The 19,570-nt window shown below is 42.2% G+C and overlaps 1 protein-coding gene across 2 annotated transcripts in view; it reads left to right on the top strand.

The window, feature by feature from the left end:
• TRPC3 (transient receptor potential cation channel subfamily C member 3) overlaps positions 1-19,570 on the top strand; it is a 77,504-nt gene that overhangs the window by 42,567 nt on the left and 15,367 nt on the right. For both annotated transcript variants that reach the window (XM_090036586.1, XM_090036585.1), the window contains exons 4-8: positions 3,734-3,898; positions 7,143-7,359; positions 12,586-12,819; positions 16,131-16,395; positions 16,780-16,975. In XM_090036586.1, the coding sequence (XP_089892712.1) occupies positions 3,734-3,898; positions 7,143-7,359; positions 12,586-12,819; positions 16,131-16,395; positions 16,780-16,975 (1,077 nt within the window). The remainder of the gene's footprint in view (positions 1-3,733; positions 3,899-7,142; positions 7,360-12,585; positions 12,820-16,130; positions 16,396-16,779; positions 16,976-19,570) is intronic.

The following is a 19,570-nucleotide window of genomic DNA, read 5'->3' as shown; positions in this document are numbered from 1 at the left end:
AGAGGGCCCCAGTCTTTCCTTCTGCGGCAGTAACACCCCCTGGGGCCACCCAGACAGGGTGCTAATGGGTGCGTGCTGCCCCACCTCTGGCTTAGGTAACAGTTGGATCAGCCTGGGTGCTGCCTCCCACTGCTCTGGTGGGCCTGGTAGGTGCCGCTGCCAGGGAGGGAAGGTTCAGGTTCCCCCTCCCCCAAAGCTCAGGCCCTGCTACCAGTTTGCTCCCCAGTTGTGGTAGAGATGGGCAGGCTCTGCAGGAACAAAAAGGTCCCCCCTGCAGTTCAGGCCCCTCACTGCTTTTTAAACTTTTTTCTTAGCAGAACCTGTCTGCACAAGCTGCCTCTGGGCCATGCAGCCTGTGAGCTGCAGGATTGCAGGGTCAGTCCTTCCCTCCATGGCAGCAGCAGCCCTTGGGACTGCCTGGGTAGGGTGCTAGCTCTGAGGGTGCTGCCCCAGCTCTCAGGCAGCACCTGCTGGATCCAACTCTTCCCTGAGCCTATGCACTGGAAGCCCATCAGGCATTGGTCCCTGCGCAGGCTCGGGGAAGAGTTGGATCCGGCGGGTGCTGCCTGCGAGCTGAGGCAGCACCTGTGCAGCCAGCACCCTCCCCCGGGGGCACTGCCACTGCAGAAGGAAGGACTGGCACCCTGCCCCTGCAACTCAGGGGCTGCACAGCCTGGCAGCAGTTTGTGCAGACAGGCTCCACTGAGGGAAAGAAAAATAAGTGGTGAGGGGCCTGATCCTTTTTTCTTTTCCTGTGGAGCCTGCCTGTCTCTCCCACAGCTTCAGGGGCAAGCTGCAGGGGCCCGGACCTTCCCTTCATGGTAGCAGTACTCCCGGGCAGCTAGCAGCCTACCCACCTGCTAGCAACCCACCCAGGCACCCCCAGGGAGTGCTGCTGCCATGGAGGGAAGGACCAGGACCTCCCACAGCTCAGGGGCTGCTCAAACTGCTGGCAACTCACTCCCCAGCTGTGGGGGAGACAGGCAGGCTCCACAGGGGAAGAAAAAAAGTATGGGGCCCCTCACCATAATGGCCATCGAAGCTCCTAAACTGAAACGGTGGGTTTTTAAGTGTTGCAATTAAAAACTCACCTTTTCAATTTAGGGGATTAAACCCCCATCATGTGTACAAGCGGCCTAAGAGATTAGAATTTTCCTGTCCTCATTGCCAGCCTATCCTACTCTACTTACTACAGGCATTTTAAAATGGGATTTGACATCTAAACAAAACTTTTCTGGAAAGAGTTGGCAGGCAACATTGGATGGTACCATTTGATCTCAATAAAGGCAAAGCATAAAATAGAGATGCGGGGTTTATTTTGTATATATTTATCGTGAGGAACTCTTCAAACTATAACATACATTCTAAAACAATGAGCTGTTTCAGATTCTGGCTAATTGTTTCTGGGTTGGTACAGGAATGCTATATAATGTTACCACAACAATGTAAGCATTGTTTGTGAATACTCCTGTAATTTCTTACTCTAATTTGGTGACAAGTATTGTCAGTTTGACTGCTTTGCAGTATTTAAGCAGTAAACGTATGTTGCACTTTTGCAGTATCTTCTTCTTCAGAATGCAGTGCAAACACTAAATTAAGCTTTACAGCATTCTTCTAAGAATGATAAATTATATTATCTTCATTTTACAAGTAGGGGACACTTAGGCTGAGGGACAGAATTGCCTACTACAAAAGAAGGAATCATTGTTAGAGTCATAATGATATTTCTGGTCTTGCGCTCAACCAACTATTGTACACTTCTCTCTCATGATATGTGTCACTGTACATGGTAATAATAATATATCATAAAGAAAGAAAAAGAAATCTAGAATGAAGGATTCAAACATAAGTCTATTTATCTTTAAATCAAACCAAAAACACAACTGATTTTACTAGAGTAAAGCTTAAAACTTAATAAAACAAATTAAAGTATCCTTCAGTTAAATTACAGTCTCTGTTCTTGTATCACTGTTTGTTTGTAGTAGATATTAAAATAGAATTGGGCTCAGTAGTTCACTGGTGGCCAAACTGTCCTTAATGTTGCAGAATTACCTTTGGAGGAATATTCTCTTTTCTGTGAGTTTTGGTGATTCTTATTAAAGTTAATGAAAGCAACATGCATGTATCTGCTTGCTGCAGCTAACTATAACACAGCTGAAAGATGAAAGATCCCAGCACATTAACAGGAAATAAATCCCACAGGATGTTTCACTTTCTGAGGGCTAGAAAAAGGTTATGGAAGCTAGAAGATATTGAAACCTGCTTGAAGACAGTCTCTGACAAGCATCCTGAGGTTTATGTTAACAACAAGAATAGTTCATTTGTTCTCAGTAGAATTTCACCATTATTTTAATGGGATGAGAGTTAGAACAATTTAGAGCATTTTTGAAAATTACAATAAATGTACATATTTTCAGCACCTCTAATAATCTGGATAACCTTATTTAGATGCCTAACTATAGTTTGAAGTGCCTAACTTTAAGTACTCAGGTTTGAACATGTTAATAATAATGTAAACTATTCAGCAAAGATAAAAGAAACATCTCATATGAGTGATTCATTTAAAATCAAAGTTCTGTTGTAACTAAAAAAACACCAAATGTTTGTATTTTTAGTTAAAATATACACCTCTCAGATTTTATTTGAGCCTCTGTAAAGTGTTGTTATGATGTTAACAGCTCATTAAAACTCAAAAGCAGTCCAAGAATAGCAGAAGACTGCACAGTGACAATCTGTATGATCAAGAACCTTTATAGTTTTAAAATAGTATAAAAGAAAGAATTTTTGGAAGACTATCAAACAGCATCATAGAGTATCTTTCATCTAAGATAGCACTAAAGTCACGAACTTCTGAAAGGATTGAGAAAGAATATAAAGAGTTTGTAATATATATTTTATGATGTTAGAATAATGGGTAATAAAGCATGAAATACAAAAATTGACTTCTAGAAGCATCATAAACCAAGAGAGTGGTTTTTCACCACTCTTGAGCAATTTTTTTTTGTATTATATAATGGCAGTTTTTATTCATTTTCAGTAAAACATCAGAATAGTTTTGTCTGAAATGTCTCCCAAAAAGCCAGGCTGGAAAAGGTAGTATGTCTTCCTGACTCAAATATAATAATACCATTCTTCTTCAATATACCTGATGGTTTCTTCAGTCCAGCAGGAGACCTTCAAATCTTATATTGCAACCTTGTTCCCTTGCATTTCTTATTTAAGATAAGAGAATTGGTGGAAGAGGTGGTTAAAGCTTTCATAAGGAAATTTAGGTGGTTGACTTTCTGGGCAGCATATGGAGTATGAGTAAGAAAGGTGAAATGCAGGGTTGGAGGTGAGCTAGGTTCAGAAAGTTCTGGGATCCATAGACAAATTAGAGGTAGACTGGATCAGTTTTGATATCTCAGGGGCAACAGTTTACACAAGGTCATGAGAGGGGGCTCAGCTCTGATAGGATCTAGCCAGTGAAGTGTAGAACTAAACTTGGTAGTGCCCCACATTTACTGCATCCAGAGGCAGTATTTGGCTCTTTACTTCAACTATTATTTCTAATCTCTGTCTTTTTTATGTCTTGGTTTTTAAATAAATAAAGTTATAAGAAAGGAAAAAAGGCAGCATGTTTCTTGAGGTCTTTATACAAAGTATTTTATGTTTGCTAATCATGAATGCAATGTGTGTATAACTCTTACTGTAAAATATACTGAACCTTGATTTTCTTTCTTTTCACTCATAGTTTGTGGCCCATCCAAACTGTCAGCAACAGCTGTTGACTATCTGGTATGAAAATCTCTCAGGATTACGGGAACAGACCATAGCTATCAAGTGTCTAGTTGTGCTGGTTGTTGCTTTGGGCCTGCCGCTTCTTGCCATTGGTTATTGGATTGCACCATGTAGCAGGGTACAGATTTTTATAAATTCCATATTAAAACACTTTATGCTGTTTCATGTATCCCTTTCCAGTCACTGTCATCCAAAGTATAATATTGCACCCTTGTATTACCTGAATTTTAACTGATTAATCAGATTTTTAGATAGCTCTGGTCCTGCTCCTAATTTTGTTATTAGATGTACTTTACTTTGTAAGGTGGGAAACACACTGATCAAAGACTAGTATGAAGTCTTATTCCTTCCAGCACCTGATCACCACTTGATCAGTAGGCAAGTAAAGCATGTTTAAGAATAAAGATAGACAATGGGGGTGCCTGTAGATGTGCAGGGGCGCTGCTCTGACACATTTTAATTATAGCATGTTGAAGTAGACTCAATTAATTCAGTCTGCTGGAGCGTGCTAATTAACGCACTCCAGCAGCTTCCACATCTCATGTATTCAGTGTCCCCGCACTTCAAACTGGTAGCAGGGGCGCTTTAACTAAAGCTCATTGAATGAGCTTTAATTAAACCATCCCCACTGCCATTTTGAAAGTGGGATGCTGAATATACCAGGCACCGCAGGCACTTAAATTCGAGTGGCTCTTGGAGCTCCCCCTCCCCTCACCCCAGCCCTAGAATATGTGTAAAGACACTCTGGGTCTCTCAAGCTATAGTTTCTGTTTGTTTTGTTTTAATATCTAAAGATCCTATTCTCGTCATGATCCATGCTATGTAGTTGTGTACTGGAACTAAGGACTAAGGAGCATCTCTCCAAGTGTATAGCATCATATTCTCTCAGGTGGCATGTGGGGATTTGATCCTCCTCCCATGCAATTCAGTAATAAAACCTCCACTGGCCTGAGTGATGCAGGATTGAATCCTTACTCTAGCACTTGGTTTTGCTGCATTGTTAGGTCAGATTGCTTACAAAGGTGAATTGCAAAACAAAAATCAAATTAAACACAGCTTTTTAACCAAGGTGTGGAGGTGCAGTCAGAAAAGAATGTCATTTTAACTCAACATATAGTAATTGGTTCCCCGTGTGAGAACTTCCTGTGCTTCTAGGTTTACTGATGATGTCACAGCAAAAATGCAGAAGTATCATTGAAAGCCTGTAGGATGTGAAAGGTTATCAAATGGTGGATTTCTTCAATAAGATATATATAGGAAGATAAAAGGCCTCCACAAAGAGCAAATACTTTTAAAAAGTAATTTTTAAATTGTAATTTCGTTACTGAATCTCTTCCTGTCCCCCTCTCTGCAAACTTATGCAGAGATGATATCTGGCACAGAAATCCACGTTTCACCCAAATTATGTTTTTTTGTTTTTCAGCTCATCTTCAAAAGAGGGTAAAATTTTGCACACCTCATACAAGCTTGTAGAGAATAGGCTGTTTTCTTTCTCTAGTTTTTTTTTGCTTGTTTGTTTTTTAGAACAATCTTTATGAAATGAAATAATTGTTACTCAGATATTCCTCTGTGATCAGCTGTAGTAAAGGTATTCCTCCCGGCTGCCTGGCAGCTTGACATCATGCAAACACATTATTATTTGTTCGTGTCTAATATGGAAAAAAGTGACATTTGTCCTTGAAAATTAATTCCCAACACCAGAAACACCTGATATTTTTCTATGCCAAATAAAAGAATTGTGCATACAAATCAATGGTTTAATATTACAATTTAAAAATCAAAACCTAAAGGTCAGCTTCAGACAGGAGTACATAAAATGACTTTCAACTCCTTATTCAATAGACCTACTGGATTCTTTTTGAAAAATGTGTCTCATAACATGCACATGGGGTTTTACCACTTCCCCCCAATATTCATAATATTATCGTATGTGTTATGTTATTAATACAGCTGATCATTTAGTACAATATAATATTGCTCCATTGCTGTACTCAGGGCTCCAGACCATCTCTGTACTTTTGAGAAAAGGTGCAGCAGTGGGGCAAGGCGCTTTGAACGCTTCTAACTTTCCAGTATTTCATGCAGGAACAAGAAAGTATTACAGTCACACATAGTGGGTCTCACAGACTGCTCAGTTTATGTAATGCTCAACAATGCTAAAATGGGTGGTAAAGAGACTATTCTGAAAGGTACAGTTCTCCTGGACATCTCTCAGGCCAGCAAGTGTAGTTCTACACTGTCTTCAACTTGTTCAACACAAATGACATATTCAAGTCCACAGTTGCCCAGAATCTTAGAAGCAGATTGTGCGAGTGTCCAGCAAGAAGTGAAAGGGAACATGAAATGCCCCTCATCAGAAAATCCTACTGCTTGGTCTCACTGATTGCACAAGTTGGGAAGACATGGCAGACACTGGCAGTAGGTACCCTTCTTGGAAATTGGCAGTAGAATCTTCAATAGACATAAGCTATTGCCACTGCCAGGGCTAGGGACACTCCTTGTTTTTCTTTTGTTATGGGGAATAACAATTGCAGCTTCGTTATATTTTCCCTTAGCATTCTTGAAGGCCTGCAGCTTTTCTCCACCTTCTTCAGAAGAACTGCCTCTGCCATTCCTGCTATGCTCAGCCACTCACTCCAAATGCAGCAGGATCTGGCAACACTATTCTCTAATGGACAGAGCTCTGCATTAATCCATTTGAATTTGTTTAAACATGTTAACATTTCGTAATTTTTTTTCTTACCCTGTTGTAGTGCAATATTCCTAATTAGTTTTAATAAAACATTTACAGATTCTTGGTTTGGGAGATATTTCATGCTCTGTATACATCAGCAATGGAGGAGACGGTTATTTTGCCTAAAGCCTGATATTAATTGGCTTTGATTTGCTGAACAGGATATGCATTAAAATCAAAGGCAAACTAATAGTGCCTTGAAAACTTTGAGTAATTCCTCATTGGTAGAAAAGGTGTCCTTTTGATACCCACTTTTTTCTGGGGCTGATCTGACCCTCCACGGACTTCTGCGGACACCTATTCAGGCCCTTTCTAAACAGCAGTGAATGTTGCCATAGTATGGATATACCTCCCCAAAAATATTCCTGTGCTGATATTGTCTTCCAAGGATAGTGAAGCAACAGAAACTGACCAGTAGGACATCATCCCCAAGAGGGAGCCTGTTGTCAGGAATGGCAGACCATGGCTGTTCAATATACTTGGAAGGGTATTTCTAAGCAAGTAGCAAGTATTTTAATTTCAGCCCATCTTTCACTATAGGTACTTCTTTGTATTTCTAAAGTGTATGATGCAAGGGAAATCTGGTATCTTTCATAACTGAGAGTTTAGTTTTGTATTGCCTTTGCAGCTTGGAAAAGTTCTCCGAAGTCCATTTATGAAATTCGTGGCACATGCTGCATCCTTCATTATTTTCCTGGGCCTGTTGGTGTTCAATGCCTCAGACAGATTTGAAGGCATAACAACGCTACCAAATGTCACTGTTACTGATTACCCTAAACAGATCTTTAGGGTCAAGACTACTCAGTTCACCTGGACAGAGATGCTGATCATGGTATGGGTACTTGGTAGGTATACTACCTTTTCATTTCAATTACATTTTTTTTTTATCTATGGAAATTCTAAAAGATTCTGATTTCTCACTGCATCTCCCATATGTTGCTCTAGTGGTTCCCACAGGAAAACCCTAGCTTAGGGGTGGCAGAAACAGATCTATACCATCTCCTCTTGCAGTTTCTGAGGTAAGGGCTTGCCAGGGTAGAAGAAGCATGTTAGAGGCAGCAGGTCATGTGAGTACCTGGACTGTCCTGCACTCTGACTATTCTAGGCTGAGAGTAGTCTATGGCTATTCATGCCTAGGCTACTATAAATTAGAGCCCAGGAGCAGCTGAGAAGCTTGTTTTAAGCATTCTAGTTTTCCAGTAAGAAAGCTAAAAAGGTTTCATCTGCATGTTATTTTATGGTCACTTGAAAAGGGCCTTTTTTTTTTTTTTTTTAAATATGTACTTGCAAGAACAAAATGGCCAACTGTCTTCATTAGAAGTTAGAGAGCATCTTTCCATATGTAATAAAAAACAAAACAAAAACAAACAAACAAACCAGGGATTCACAGTCATCGTGCTGCAATATTTTGAAACTTTGACATTTGTGATAGAGGCATAGAAAAGTAGGGCTGAAAGGGACCTCAGTAGGTCATCTAGTCCCAGTTTGCTAGAAAGAATGACACAGTGTACTGTCTTAATGCAACATAGTTATTTTAAGTAACATCAAGAAGGCAATATGCCAGAAGGTCAGAAGTCAGTGTTCATGCATATTAGCACATTACTACTTATTTAGCATTACCCTTCTACTAAATGAGCACATCTACACATGTTGCTACGTCACCATAGCAATGCAGTATGGGAACATAGCATCCATGGGCAAAAACTGCAATGCTGCATCTATGCTGCCATAGCAATGTGCTCCATAGCAGCTAAAAATAACCATGTGCCGCATGCATGGTGCAGTACAGGCTTTTACTGCACCATCATTTACTACTTTGAAAAGGAAGTACTGAATGATGATGCAGTCATTTTATGTGGTCAGAACATTCACACTAGCTCTAATGACAGAATCAGACCATGAAGTACCATAACATGGAAAAGTATAAACTGACCATGTACCACTGTAATTATCTCTACTTTGAATGCAGTGGGGATTAAGAGGAAATATTATAGCTAAATAAAGGCATTTTTTCCTGTATCCTTTTGTAGCCCATAATGACTCCTGACTTGAGCATAATTTTGTTTTCATTGGGTTTTTTGGTTTTATGAGAATGATCTGAGGATTCCCATGCCTTTGTCTCTTTTGGCATGTCCCCAAAGTATTCTACCTAGGAAGAATAACTATGATTTGGCTAGCCTGTAAGTATGGGTCACTGGGAATCTTTCATAGGGTTAGATTCCTTACCCCCCAGGTGCATTTACATGTCCATTTACTTCAGACCTGATTTACTGTGCAGTAAACTACTGCAGAGTAAAGGGTTTTAGGTAGGTGTCTACACATGCAGAGATTAGAGAGAAAACTTGCTCCCAGTTCCCTGCAGCGGGCCTGTGCTGCCACCAAGGGAATCTCCATGTTCCTCCTGGGTGCTATCCCGGGGTTGGCAGGGAGCACCGGTTCAGGAGAGCTGTTGCCTGGGCCTGGGGGCTGTCTGCTGCTGGGGCAGGGATAATGTCCTGCTACTGCAGCAGCAGGGAGCTCCTGGCCCTGGCTTCCTGATCAGGGCAGGGCTTGGAAGGACCTGCAATGGAAGGGCAGGTCCCAGCCCCCTACCTCAATCTGCCAGTGGGGCAGCTAGCAGCTAGCTTGCTAGGACTTACGCCACCCCTGAAGCTCTTTCCAAGCCCTGTGCCATGATCACTTGATTGGGGCACAGGGCCAGGACCTGCCCCTAACCAGGACAGTTCCCAGCCATCCCCGGGCTGTACATGTTTTCCCATGCAGCCTGGGGCTTGCTGGGAATTGTCCCAATCAGGGGAACTCCATGTCTCCATGAAGGGAGCTCCTAGTCCTGCTCTGTCATCATGGAACAGGGGCTGGGAACAAGCTCCCAGGCTGTTCTCAGCCCCAGCTCCACAACTGTAGACCAGGGGCTGGGAACAAGCTGTCAGCCCCAGCTCTGTGTTCATGAGTGTGGAGTGGTGACTGGAAGCTCCCTGCTCCTGGGGCAGGGAGACGTTGTCCCCACCTGGGAATGCAGGGCAGGGGTTAGGAAGCTTGTTCCTCCCTGCCAGCTCTGCACAAGCTCCGTAGCCCCCACCAGCCCAGAGCTCCCAGCAATCATGGGGCCACTGCTGAGAGATGCTTATCTCCCAGCCTGAGCCCCGCAACTGCAGGGTTTGGGCTGGTAGACCTTTATCTTTTAGCCTGAGACTTGTGGTCACAGGGCTGGGGCTGGGGCTGGGAGATAAGGGTCTCCCACCCCAAACCCCATGACTGTGAAGTTCAGGCTGGGAGAGAAGGGTCTCCCAGCCCCCTGCTCCTTGATTGCAATCTTGGGGCAGGGGGACTGTGGCAGGACCAACCTAGGGGTGCCGTGACCTCCCCTAGTGCCCTTGCCTACCGTGCCAAGTCTGGGTCCTTAACGCATCCTGTCTTGCCCACCACGTATTCAATCTTTTTGGTTCAATTAGGGAGGCTGCCTTCCTGCCCTTCTTGGCATGGGGCCGGTCTTACTATACCGGGACTTTGGTTCTAGTCCCTGTGCTGGTCCTCTCTCGGGGCCTACTTAATATACACACCCCCTCCTGGGGGTCTCTCTGACTGCACCCTTTCTCACCCAGCCCAGACTTCCCAATGGGCTTATTCTCTTCTTGGGGCTTTGCTTCTCACAGGCAGTGCCCCACTCGGGCCTGCCTCCCTTATGTTCCGCGGCACTCACGTACCGGCCTGCGCCCCGCGGTCTCTATGCCCGCATTCCGGCCTGTGGTTGCGCCTCTTGCACTCCGCCGCCCCGCCCTGGGGCTTTCTATGCCCCCGCTGGGGCCCTTGCTCACGCTCCTTGCACTCACTCGCCCACACTGGGGCCTTCTATGCCCCCGCTGGGGCCTGTGGTCGCGCCCCTTGCGCTCCCCGCCCGCACTGGGGCCTGTCTATGCCTGACTCGAGCCTACGCCCTACTGGGGCTCTTCCCAATTGGGATTTCCAATTGGGGCCTGTCCTGGTAATGTCTACGCTGGGCTGGGGTCGGGACCCCCCCACTGCTTAGACCCACCTTCCTGGGCCCATGCCCTACTGGGCTTCCGCCTCTACTGGACTCTCCCAAAGTTGCCCCAATGGGATGGGGTCAGGACAACCCCACAATGCGGCACCCTCCATGGTGCTAGAAACTCCCCCACTTTACTGGGGAGCTCCTGCTGAGGCCTCCTCCACCCCTACAGCCTCGCCTGGTCCTCCGGTGTGATAATCGGAACTCAACAAAACTATAAGCCGGCCAGCTATAACACATTATAAGACCCCGAGCTTATAATACCAACTCTGCTCTGTGCTGGCTCTCTCTCATACCTCCATCAGAGTTCTCTCTACCCCTGCATCATTGCAGCCAGTCAGAGTGGTCAGACTGCAACCATTAGCTCCTGCTCCTGCGGCTATCTGAAGGGAATTGCCTCTAGCCTCAGCCTTCCCTTCCTTATGAAGGCCAAGCCTCGCCCCCGGCGGTCAGGTGATCCAATTAGTTCCCATGTCAACTGCCACCTGCCACCCTAATAAATGGCAGCTGAATCCATTTCCTATTATCAGTAGCAGGCACCCTAGTGCCCTGCTACACGGACATAGTTTCCACTTGGGCTCCTGTGGCAGAGTCCGCCCCAGCAAGAGGCAGCTCCTGGGGGCAGGGAGCTATCTCCTACCTCCTGGTGGATGGCTGACAGGGAGAAGATTTTGCTCCTGATCAGGCAGCTACACAAGCACTATAGCACCGTTACTAATGCTGAGTAAATTTGCTACTTGAATTTGCAGGTAGCAAATTTACTCAGTATTAAGGTGGTTTACTGCGAAGTAAGCATGTGCACATGTAGATGCACATGCTTACTTCACAGTAAACTATGCTGATGTGAAGTTAAGCATCTCCTGTAGAGGCGCCCCCTGTGAATATGAGGATATGGATACTAGATGGGAGTATATATTACTGCAGCAGAGTACTGTTGCTACTGAACTCAGGATTACTAAATTGCTCCGGATATTTACTGCAGCTTTAATTTCAAATGGCACAGATTCTCCAGTTAGCTTCCTGGGAGCACAAGTGGGCTTCAGGTGATTACAACAGTGCCCTTTGAAGTAGAGCCAGCAGCTTATCTTTAATGCAGCAACCTGCTATGAGCTTACAAGGATCTGAACCATCCGGATATGACTGATCCAGGCAATAGCACACAGAACAAGTAGGGATGGCTGGCTCTGGCTCTTGGCTTTTGAATGGGTGCAGTATAAATGCTTATATGACAGTCATTAAAAAATGCAAGACAATATTAAAGAAGATTATTAAATAAAGAACCTGTGTTTTTAACTGTGCCATTTGCTTTTGGTTGCCCATGAATTTTGTGTTGTAGGTTGGTCTTAGAAGTTTAATCAGGTGACCTGGGAAGCCATGACACACAGGGCAGCAGGAACTACTGGCTACTGCTCTGCCACTGGTGATGACTAGGGTAGCTGTATTTTCCACGCTGCCCCACCCCACTCTGCCTTCCCCTCCCTCCTCTCCTTCCCCACCAAGTCACACTGCAGGCAGCCACTATGGTTGCTTTACCCTTGTGCTACTGGTTGGGCCTTCCCTAGTAATTAATCCCTTTGACTGTGGAGATTTAAGTAAGAATAAATGGGTAAGTGAAATCAGAGAAGGGTGCTGCTTTGGTTCTGGTTCCATGTTTTAAAACTCTTCTTTTGCAGCAAATGCATCCTCAGATCAGGCCATGATGTTCGCTGTGCTAAAATAAGTTATACTTAATTATACTTCATTAGCACATTGCTACTTATTTAGCATTTCCTCCTATTTAGCATTAGGTATATTATAGTATCACAGTGCCAGTGCATGCTAACTGCACTTTGACCCTACAGATATTTGTGAATCAATTCAAGTATTGAAAATTGCAGTCCTATTGGAATTAGGATAGCCCTGTGAAATGGACAGCAACTCTGTAGCATTATTAGTGAGAGCTTCTAGCCTTCTTGGAGGCCCTGATTATGTGGGTGGGGAAAATTCTCAATGGAACAGAACTGGCTATAGTACCTATATGTTTTTTTCCCCCTTCTGTTTGCAGGTATGATGTGGTCAGAATGCAAAGAGCTCTGGCTAGAAGGACCCAGGGAATATATATTACAGTTATGGAATGTTTTGGATTTTGGGATGTTGTCCATTTTCATTGCTGCTTTCACAGCCAGGCTTCTAGCTTTTTTGCAGGCCACAAAAGCACAGCAATATGTGGACAGTTACATTGAGGAGAGTGATCTCTCTGTGGTCACACTTCCACCAGAAATAGAATATTTTACTTATGGTGAGTTCAAATGCCATGAAGCAGTTCTTACAGCTCTTGGATTTCATAACACTTACCTAAAGGTTTCCAATCTTGGGTGTTTGTTTTTATACTTCTTAATTACATTTATTATCATGCTTAATTTAATAAAATCATTTACTGACATACTAATTGTGACAGGACATGACCTAGGGGTGCCATGAACTCCCCTAGCGCCCCCTACCTACTGTGCCAAATCAGGTTCAATGCACCCTTGCTATCTCGCCCACCATGTCTTTGATGGTAATATTGTTAAAGGGAGGCTGCCTTTCTACCCTCTTTGGCACAGGGCCTTGAGATATCCCAGTCCGTGCCCTGCCTTCAGTGACACAGTACACTCTAACCTCTAGAGCTACACGTGGGCTCTACAGTCTCCCGTGCTCTCGCCTGCACTGGGGCCTTGCCTCGCGATACCCTGCCTGCACTGGGGCCTTGCCTTGCGATCCCCTCAATCGAGGCTTAGGTGGCCATAGCCGTACCTGGCTCCCCAGACCCCCTTCTCAGGTCCTGCGCCCCACTGGGGCTTCCCACAATCGAGGCTCAGGTGGCCGTAGCTATGCCTGGCCCGCAGACCCTTTTCTTGGGTCTTACACCCCACTGGGGCTTCCCACCTGCGCCCACTGGCACCAGGAACCCCCACGCTACTGGGGAGCTCCTATGAGGCCTCCTCCAACCCCTACAGCCTCACCCGGTCCTCCGGTCTTACACAACTACAAAAACAGAAAACTCACACTCCTGTGTTCCAGCATAAATTCCAAGCCAACTAGCTAACCTTCATTCATATCCCTATCAGGGTTTCCTCCACCCAGTATCATCAAACAGAAGGCTCAGACCATCAGGCTTCTCTGCTCTGCTTGCCCCCACTTGCTCCAACAGAGCTCCACCTTCCTCAACTGCTAGAGAGGACCTGGCCTCAGCCTGGCTTGTTTATATAGGCCAGGCCCTGCCCCCTTCCGGTCAGCTGACCAAACTGGTTGTCTCGGCAACCCACACCTGTGCTGCCCTGGTGACTGGCAGCTGAGCCCATATTACTGTTTGTCAGTAGCAGGCACCTTAGTGCCCTGCTACACTAATACTAAACAAATCAGAACCAGATACAGCCCAGTTTTAACTGCACACAACGATACATTCAATGTTGTTTCATCTGCTTATACCAGAGCTGGTCTGACCCGTAGTTGTCATGTTCTGGCTATTACAAAAATTTGTCAAGTGCAGTTCATAGTAAGTGTGAAGTTTAGTTTCCCCCGCACCCAACACTCTATTTTGTTAATTTTGCTTAATAGTGTCATTAAATTTACAGAGGACAACCAAAACATTGTGAAAATATACGTTTATTATAATTTTTGTTAAATTAGTTACCTTAAACTAAAACATTTTAGGCTTTTTAGTAGAACTTGGTCAGTCCAAGCTTGTGATATGACTAGACAATGTTTATATAAGTTTAATACACTAGTTTTTTTTTTAAAAACCCCAAAGTATAGGTAATGCAACTCCTAAACAAAATAACTGAAAAAATCAGGGATAGAATCGTATGGCTAGGGTCAGATATTCAGAAAGCCTGAGACAGAATTGATCTAAGTCACACAATTTTCTGTAAGCAGCGTAGCGTAGATCAGCAGTGAACAGAATGCACATTTGCCCTTTGGTGGCAAGGGGGACAAATCTTAGACCAGGTTCCACCATTTTTAAACCAGTCCTTGTGTGCCAGACTTCTGTTCTGTTATGGGTATAGACTGGTTTCCAGTCCCTCGTGCTGGTAAAAGGGGGCTTGTCTACATGTGGCCCTTTTTAGTGGGATTAGCCTAAAATTGCCATTTTTAAGGCACATTAAGGGTGTGTATCCACATGTGCCGGCCTATATGCACTTTAAAAATGGTGATTTTAGGCTAATCCTGCCACATTTGATACCTGCTTAAAACATGTACCAAATTTAAACTGGCATATCTAAATCACATACTGTTGCCATTAACCTAATCACTTCCACCTAGTGGCAAGAAGCTGTAAAAGCTGGGTCAGGTATCCCAGGGAAGAAGCACACTTGTCAGTTCCTGATCCTGGTGTAATTTATACTACTTTACAAGCTGGTGTAAATTACACTGGGATATGTGGTCCTCTGTCCGTTGGTTGTTGGTTATAGTGAAATTCTGGTCCCAGGTTTATTATTTCAGTGTAGAAATTCTAACTTTGATTATAGTGGAATTACTTTTTTAGTGGATTCCACAAGAAGGTAGCCCACATGTGCTACTGACAATGATTTCAATGCACTTCAGAAACTCCTGTATGTTAAAATAGCTAAAGGGCTTGTTAACTGTTATAGAATCAAGCTGAATATGCATGTATACATACACATATGCATACCCGTATGCATAAACTTATTTTTATTAAACTCATTTTAACCTTGTTTAATTCTTACTAAGTGTAAGTATCAATGTATTAGGTAATAAGATGAAATTTTGCAGTGGATGACATTTCATATAACATATTATTTCAGCCCACACTGTATATAGATGTCACAACCTTACTCTCATTGAGATTAGTAGCAATAAATCTCACTGACTTCAATGGGGGCATAATCATTATTTTAATAATTTAATTTCCATTCTAATCCTAATGGAAGTATTTTTCCTTAATGAATATTTTATATGGGTTGTAAGGTACTATCTTGTTTTATAGAACAGATAAAGTGTGCCTATATCTTATTAAACTGGAGCTCCTTGGTTATTATGAAATAAAAACAGGTTGGAATATAGTGTCCAATTACAGTGGGGACTGAGCAATGATAATTAACAGCTGTGAAGGCCCAAGTGATACCTATGCAAGTTAAATGATAAAAAATAGAAATACAAATTAGAGGATATTTAAAAATAAATACTAATGATTTTTGTTTTATTTGGGAAAATTTTAAGAGATACAGAAAAGTTCAAATGGTATTACTGTTTTTCATTATTATATAATAGCAATAATGCTATGTGTAGTAATATTTTAAAAATCATCCTATGGTAGGGTACATCCTCATTAATGTTCATGCCTAACTCTCAGCACACCCTATTGAAAAGATTATTATGTCTATTTTACACCATAAATTCTCCTCCAAGGAAAAGGATATAATTCAAATGATTTATTTATGACTTAAATACTAATAGTAACACAGTAGCAGCTATTAATTTCTGCAAACATTTGTCTTTACTAGATATAGATATGAGCATGGAAAGTCCCAGGTGTTGGGTGTGTTATTTAAAACTTGGTGATAAATGAAAAACTTCATTATTTACCCCTCATTTCATGTCTTCCAGCCAGAGACAAATGGCTCCCATCTGATCCACAGATAATATCTGAAGGCCTTTATGCCATAGCTGTCGTGCTGAGTTTCTCTCGGATTGCATATATCCTGCCTGCAAATGAGAGTTTTGGGCCCTTGCAGATTTCACTTGGAAGGACTGTAAAGGACATTTTCAAGTTTATGGTCCTTTTCATTATGGTATTTCTTGCATTTATGATTGGGATGTTTATACTGTACTCCTACTATCTTGGAGCTAAAGTAAACCCTGCTTTTACAACGTAAGTATGAAGTTATGCTTAACAAAACAATAAGATTATGAAGTGCCAAGCCTAGAATAATAATTAAAGACATTTGAACTTGATGAGAGTTCAGGCATTATAGAACCTCAGAGCATAAGGACCTAAGAGCTCAATCCTCTGTTCCATACATAAATAAAGTTTCCACTGACATCAATAGGAATGTTACCTGTATAAATAGTGAGAGACACTTTAAAGACTGTTGTATTATTGGCAACAGAAATTTTATTTCTTAAATTTTTTGTATCCCCTGTAGGTCTGAATCCCAAACAGAATTTTTTTGAGATTAACACTTACTCTGTTTGTCATAAGAAATGCCTGTTTATTTATATAATTAGTAACATTGCTCTCGGTTTTTTCTTTCAGAGTTGAAGAAAGTTTCAAGACTTTGTTTTGGTCAATATTTGGTTTGTCTGAAGTGACTTCAGTCGTCCTTAAATATGATCATAAATTCATTGAGAATATTGGCTACGTTTTATATGGCATATACAACGTAACAATGGTTGTAGTTCTGCTCAACATGTTGATTGCTATGATCAACAGCTCATACCAAGAAATTGAGGTAGGCCCCTTTTTTCTTCTTTTTAAGTTCTCAGAAGGGCAGAAGGATCCTCTTGCTAGGTACACCTTGACTAAAGTAAGCGTTAACAAAGGGATTGTAGAAGTTATAGAAAGTCAGAGGAAAACATTGGCCTGAACACGATAAACCCTCAATTCATCTTTTTTTTCACCACCTGCTAGTCTGGTTCCCTAATCTGTGTGGCATTTAGTGCTTCTGGTGAGCTATGTTTTATTCTACATCCAGTTCTAACATATGGTACATCACAGTGCCCTATGGAGATTCTCTATGGGAAGATCAACTCACAGGAGGAAACTAGGTTGTGGTTTTTGGCTTTAAGGTGATCCAAAAAAGTTGTTGGATCTCCAGGGTCTAGGCAGATAACCTGCTTCATCTTACTTATGTAGAGCCAAGAGTTTGTAAGGTACCATTGAAACCTTAAAGTCTGGTCTCAAAAGACCTTATCATAGAAACATTCACATGAAGAATGAGATAAAAATAGAAAACAAAATATTAAGTAGAAAAGTTTAGTATATTGCTTGTTCATAATATCAATCAGATATCTATAATACATTTCCTCAACACAGTACATTTTACTGTTTAGACAGGCTATTAGAGTACTGAAGAAATATATCTTAAGGTATTTCAGAAATGAGAGCTGTCTCTAGTCCATTTCCTTAAACCTTTTAACTAGATATAGATGTGTTAACTACTTATGCACATACTCCATTAACATTCATTTTCTTAGTTTTATGCATTGTTCTAATGTAGAAACATAGGCAAAACTTTCTGGCTGCGTCCAGATGAGCGCAGCCATGAATATCCAGGGGTCAAAAAAACATGCGGAGAAAAAACACAGAAGAGCACACGCATGGGCAGAGTGGACCACACAAAAGCGGAGCCAGGCCACCCAGAGCCACACTGCAGCTGCCAGCCAGGCTCAGCATGGCAGAATCGCCACTGCTGCAGCCCCGGAAGGCCCCCAGGACCCCAGATAAGGCCCCTGGGTCAGCCAAGTGCTGGCCCAAGCTTCCCCTAGTGCCCCCAGGGTAACTTACATTCCCGGGGGACAAGTACCAGCAGAACAAGGTGCGCCACTGCTAGTTGTCCCCAGGGAACCAAATGTCAACACCACATGTGGATGCAGCCTGTGTGTGAGAGTGTTGGGACTAAATCACATTTAGCAGTTGTTCTTAGATTAATTATTCAATATGAAGTGTAATCATCTTTTTCTGCTTGAAGTACAATATTTAAAACTTGCTTCTAATCTTAGCTGCTCATTGCCATATGTCCTGAAAACTCACTGGCTGTACATCTCCACACCTGCTAAGTGGCAAATTGTAATGCTTGCAGTTTATCTTATGGCCATATTTCATCTAAAAGAGAGCAATAGGAGAGAAAACTTAATTTTGAAATTTAATGAATTCAGCATAGAGGTTTACCATTCATGTGCTGTGCAATAAAGTATAACAACCCTGACAAAAATTACTGCTTTCAAAGTCAAAACTTCATAACTCTTACAAAAGGAAAAGTATATTTTTGATGCTAGTTAATCTGTGGTCCGCAGAATTTAGGTGGTTTTGAAATGAAAAACAGTGACACTCAGAACACATGTAAAGGTTACAGGGAAGTTATATTATTAGGAAGAGATGTACCACTTGTACCAAGTGTGACTGTAACATCACAAACTTTGAGGGCTATTCTTCTTTCTCTGTTCACATGCAACTGGCCTGTGTCAGCAGGAAGTAAAAGATATTGCCATCTGATGATGGTTGAATGAACTATGTGGAAATGATTTCAGTCAAGCCTAGTCTTTCAGACGCTATCACAGCTATGTATTGATTCTTGTTGGCAACAAGAGTAGCAATGTCAGTAATTATCAAAGGAACTGAATTATATCATAACCTCTAACTCTGAGTTGTAATTCAGCTGCAGTTCAACTTTACAAGATAAAATGAGGAAGATCACTTTGTCCTGTACTGATTCTCATAAGTTTTCTGGGCTATAATTGGCATTTTGGTGAGTGCTAAAATGACAAATATATTTAAAATAAAAGGAAAAAAATGATAATACAAAGATATGCATATACATTTCCCAGCTGTATTGCATCTATCTTGTTAGTGAAAACTATGTTAAATCTGAAGTCAGTTGGAATAAACTAACTTTTCATCTTTGGAGAATTTGTTCATATTTTGCCTTGCACCAGATATGCAAAACTACTCTGAGAATTTATTAATCTTGGCATAAAATCTACTTGCTTGCTCCTTGCTATTGGTAACTGCAGAAGAAACTTGATATTTTAGTCACCTATTAAAGGCAGCCAGATGTCAGAGCTGACACCCCTAGGCAAGGCTTCATGGAAAAGCTTGTGTATTACCTTCTCCAATATACTGCCTAAAAGCAAATACTGTAATTTCCTCACTTGCATAAGTATCAAATTCAAGTGAGCAATTTATAGATGAAAATGATGACTTTTTAAAAATAACTGACTTTTAATAGCTGGGACATAATAGATTAGCTTTCATTCAGTGAAAAAAAATAACACTTTTTGAACTGTTCACATGCTTGAACTAAATATGACAAAAAGAAGCTGATGTA

Source organism: Crocodylus siamensis, chromosome 2 (genome assembly GCF_052110815.1).
Source record: "Crocodylus siamensis isolate JL-2025a chromosome 2, ASM5211081v1, whole genome shotgun sequence".
In the NCBI taxonomy this organism is placed as follows: Eukaryota; Metazoa; Chordata; order Crocodylia; family Crocodylidae; genus Crocodylus; species Crocodylus siamensis.
Note: the sequence above shows the minus strand (reverse complement) of the source record. Positions and strands in the feature narration are given on the sequence as shown.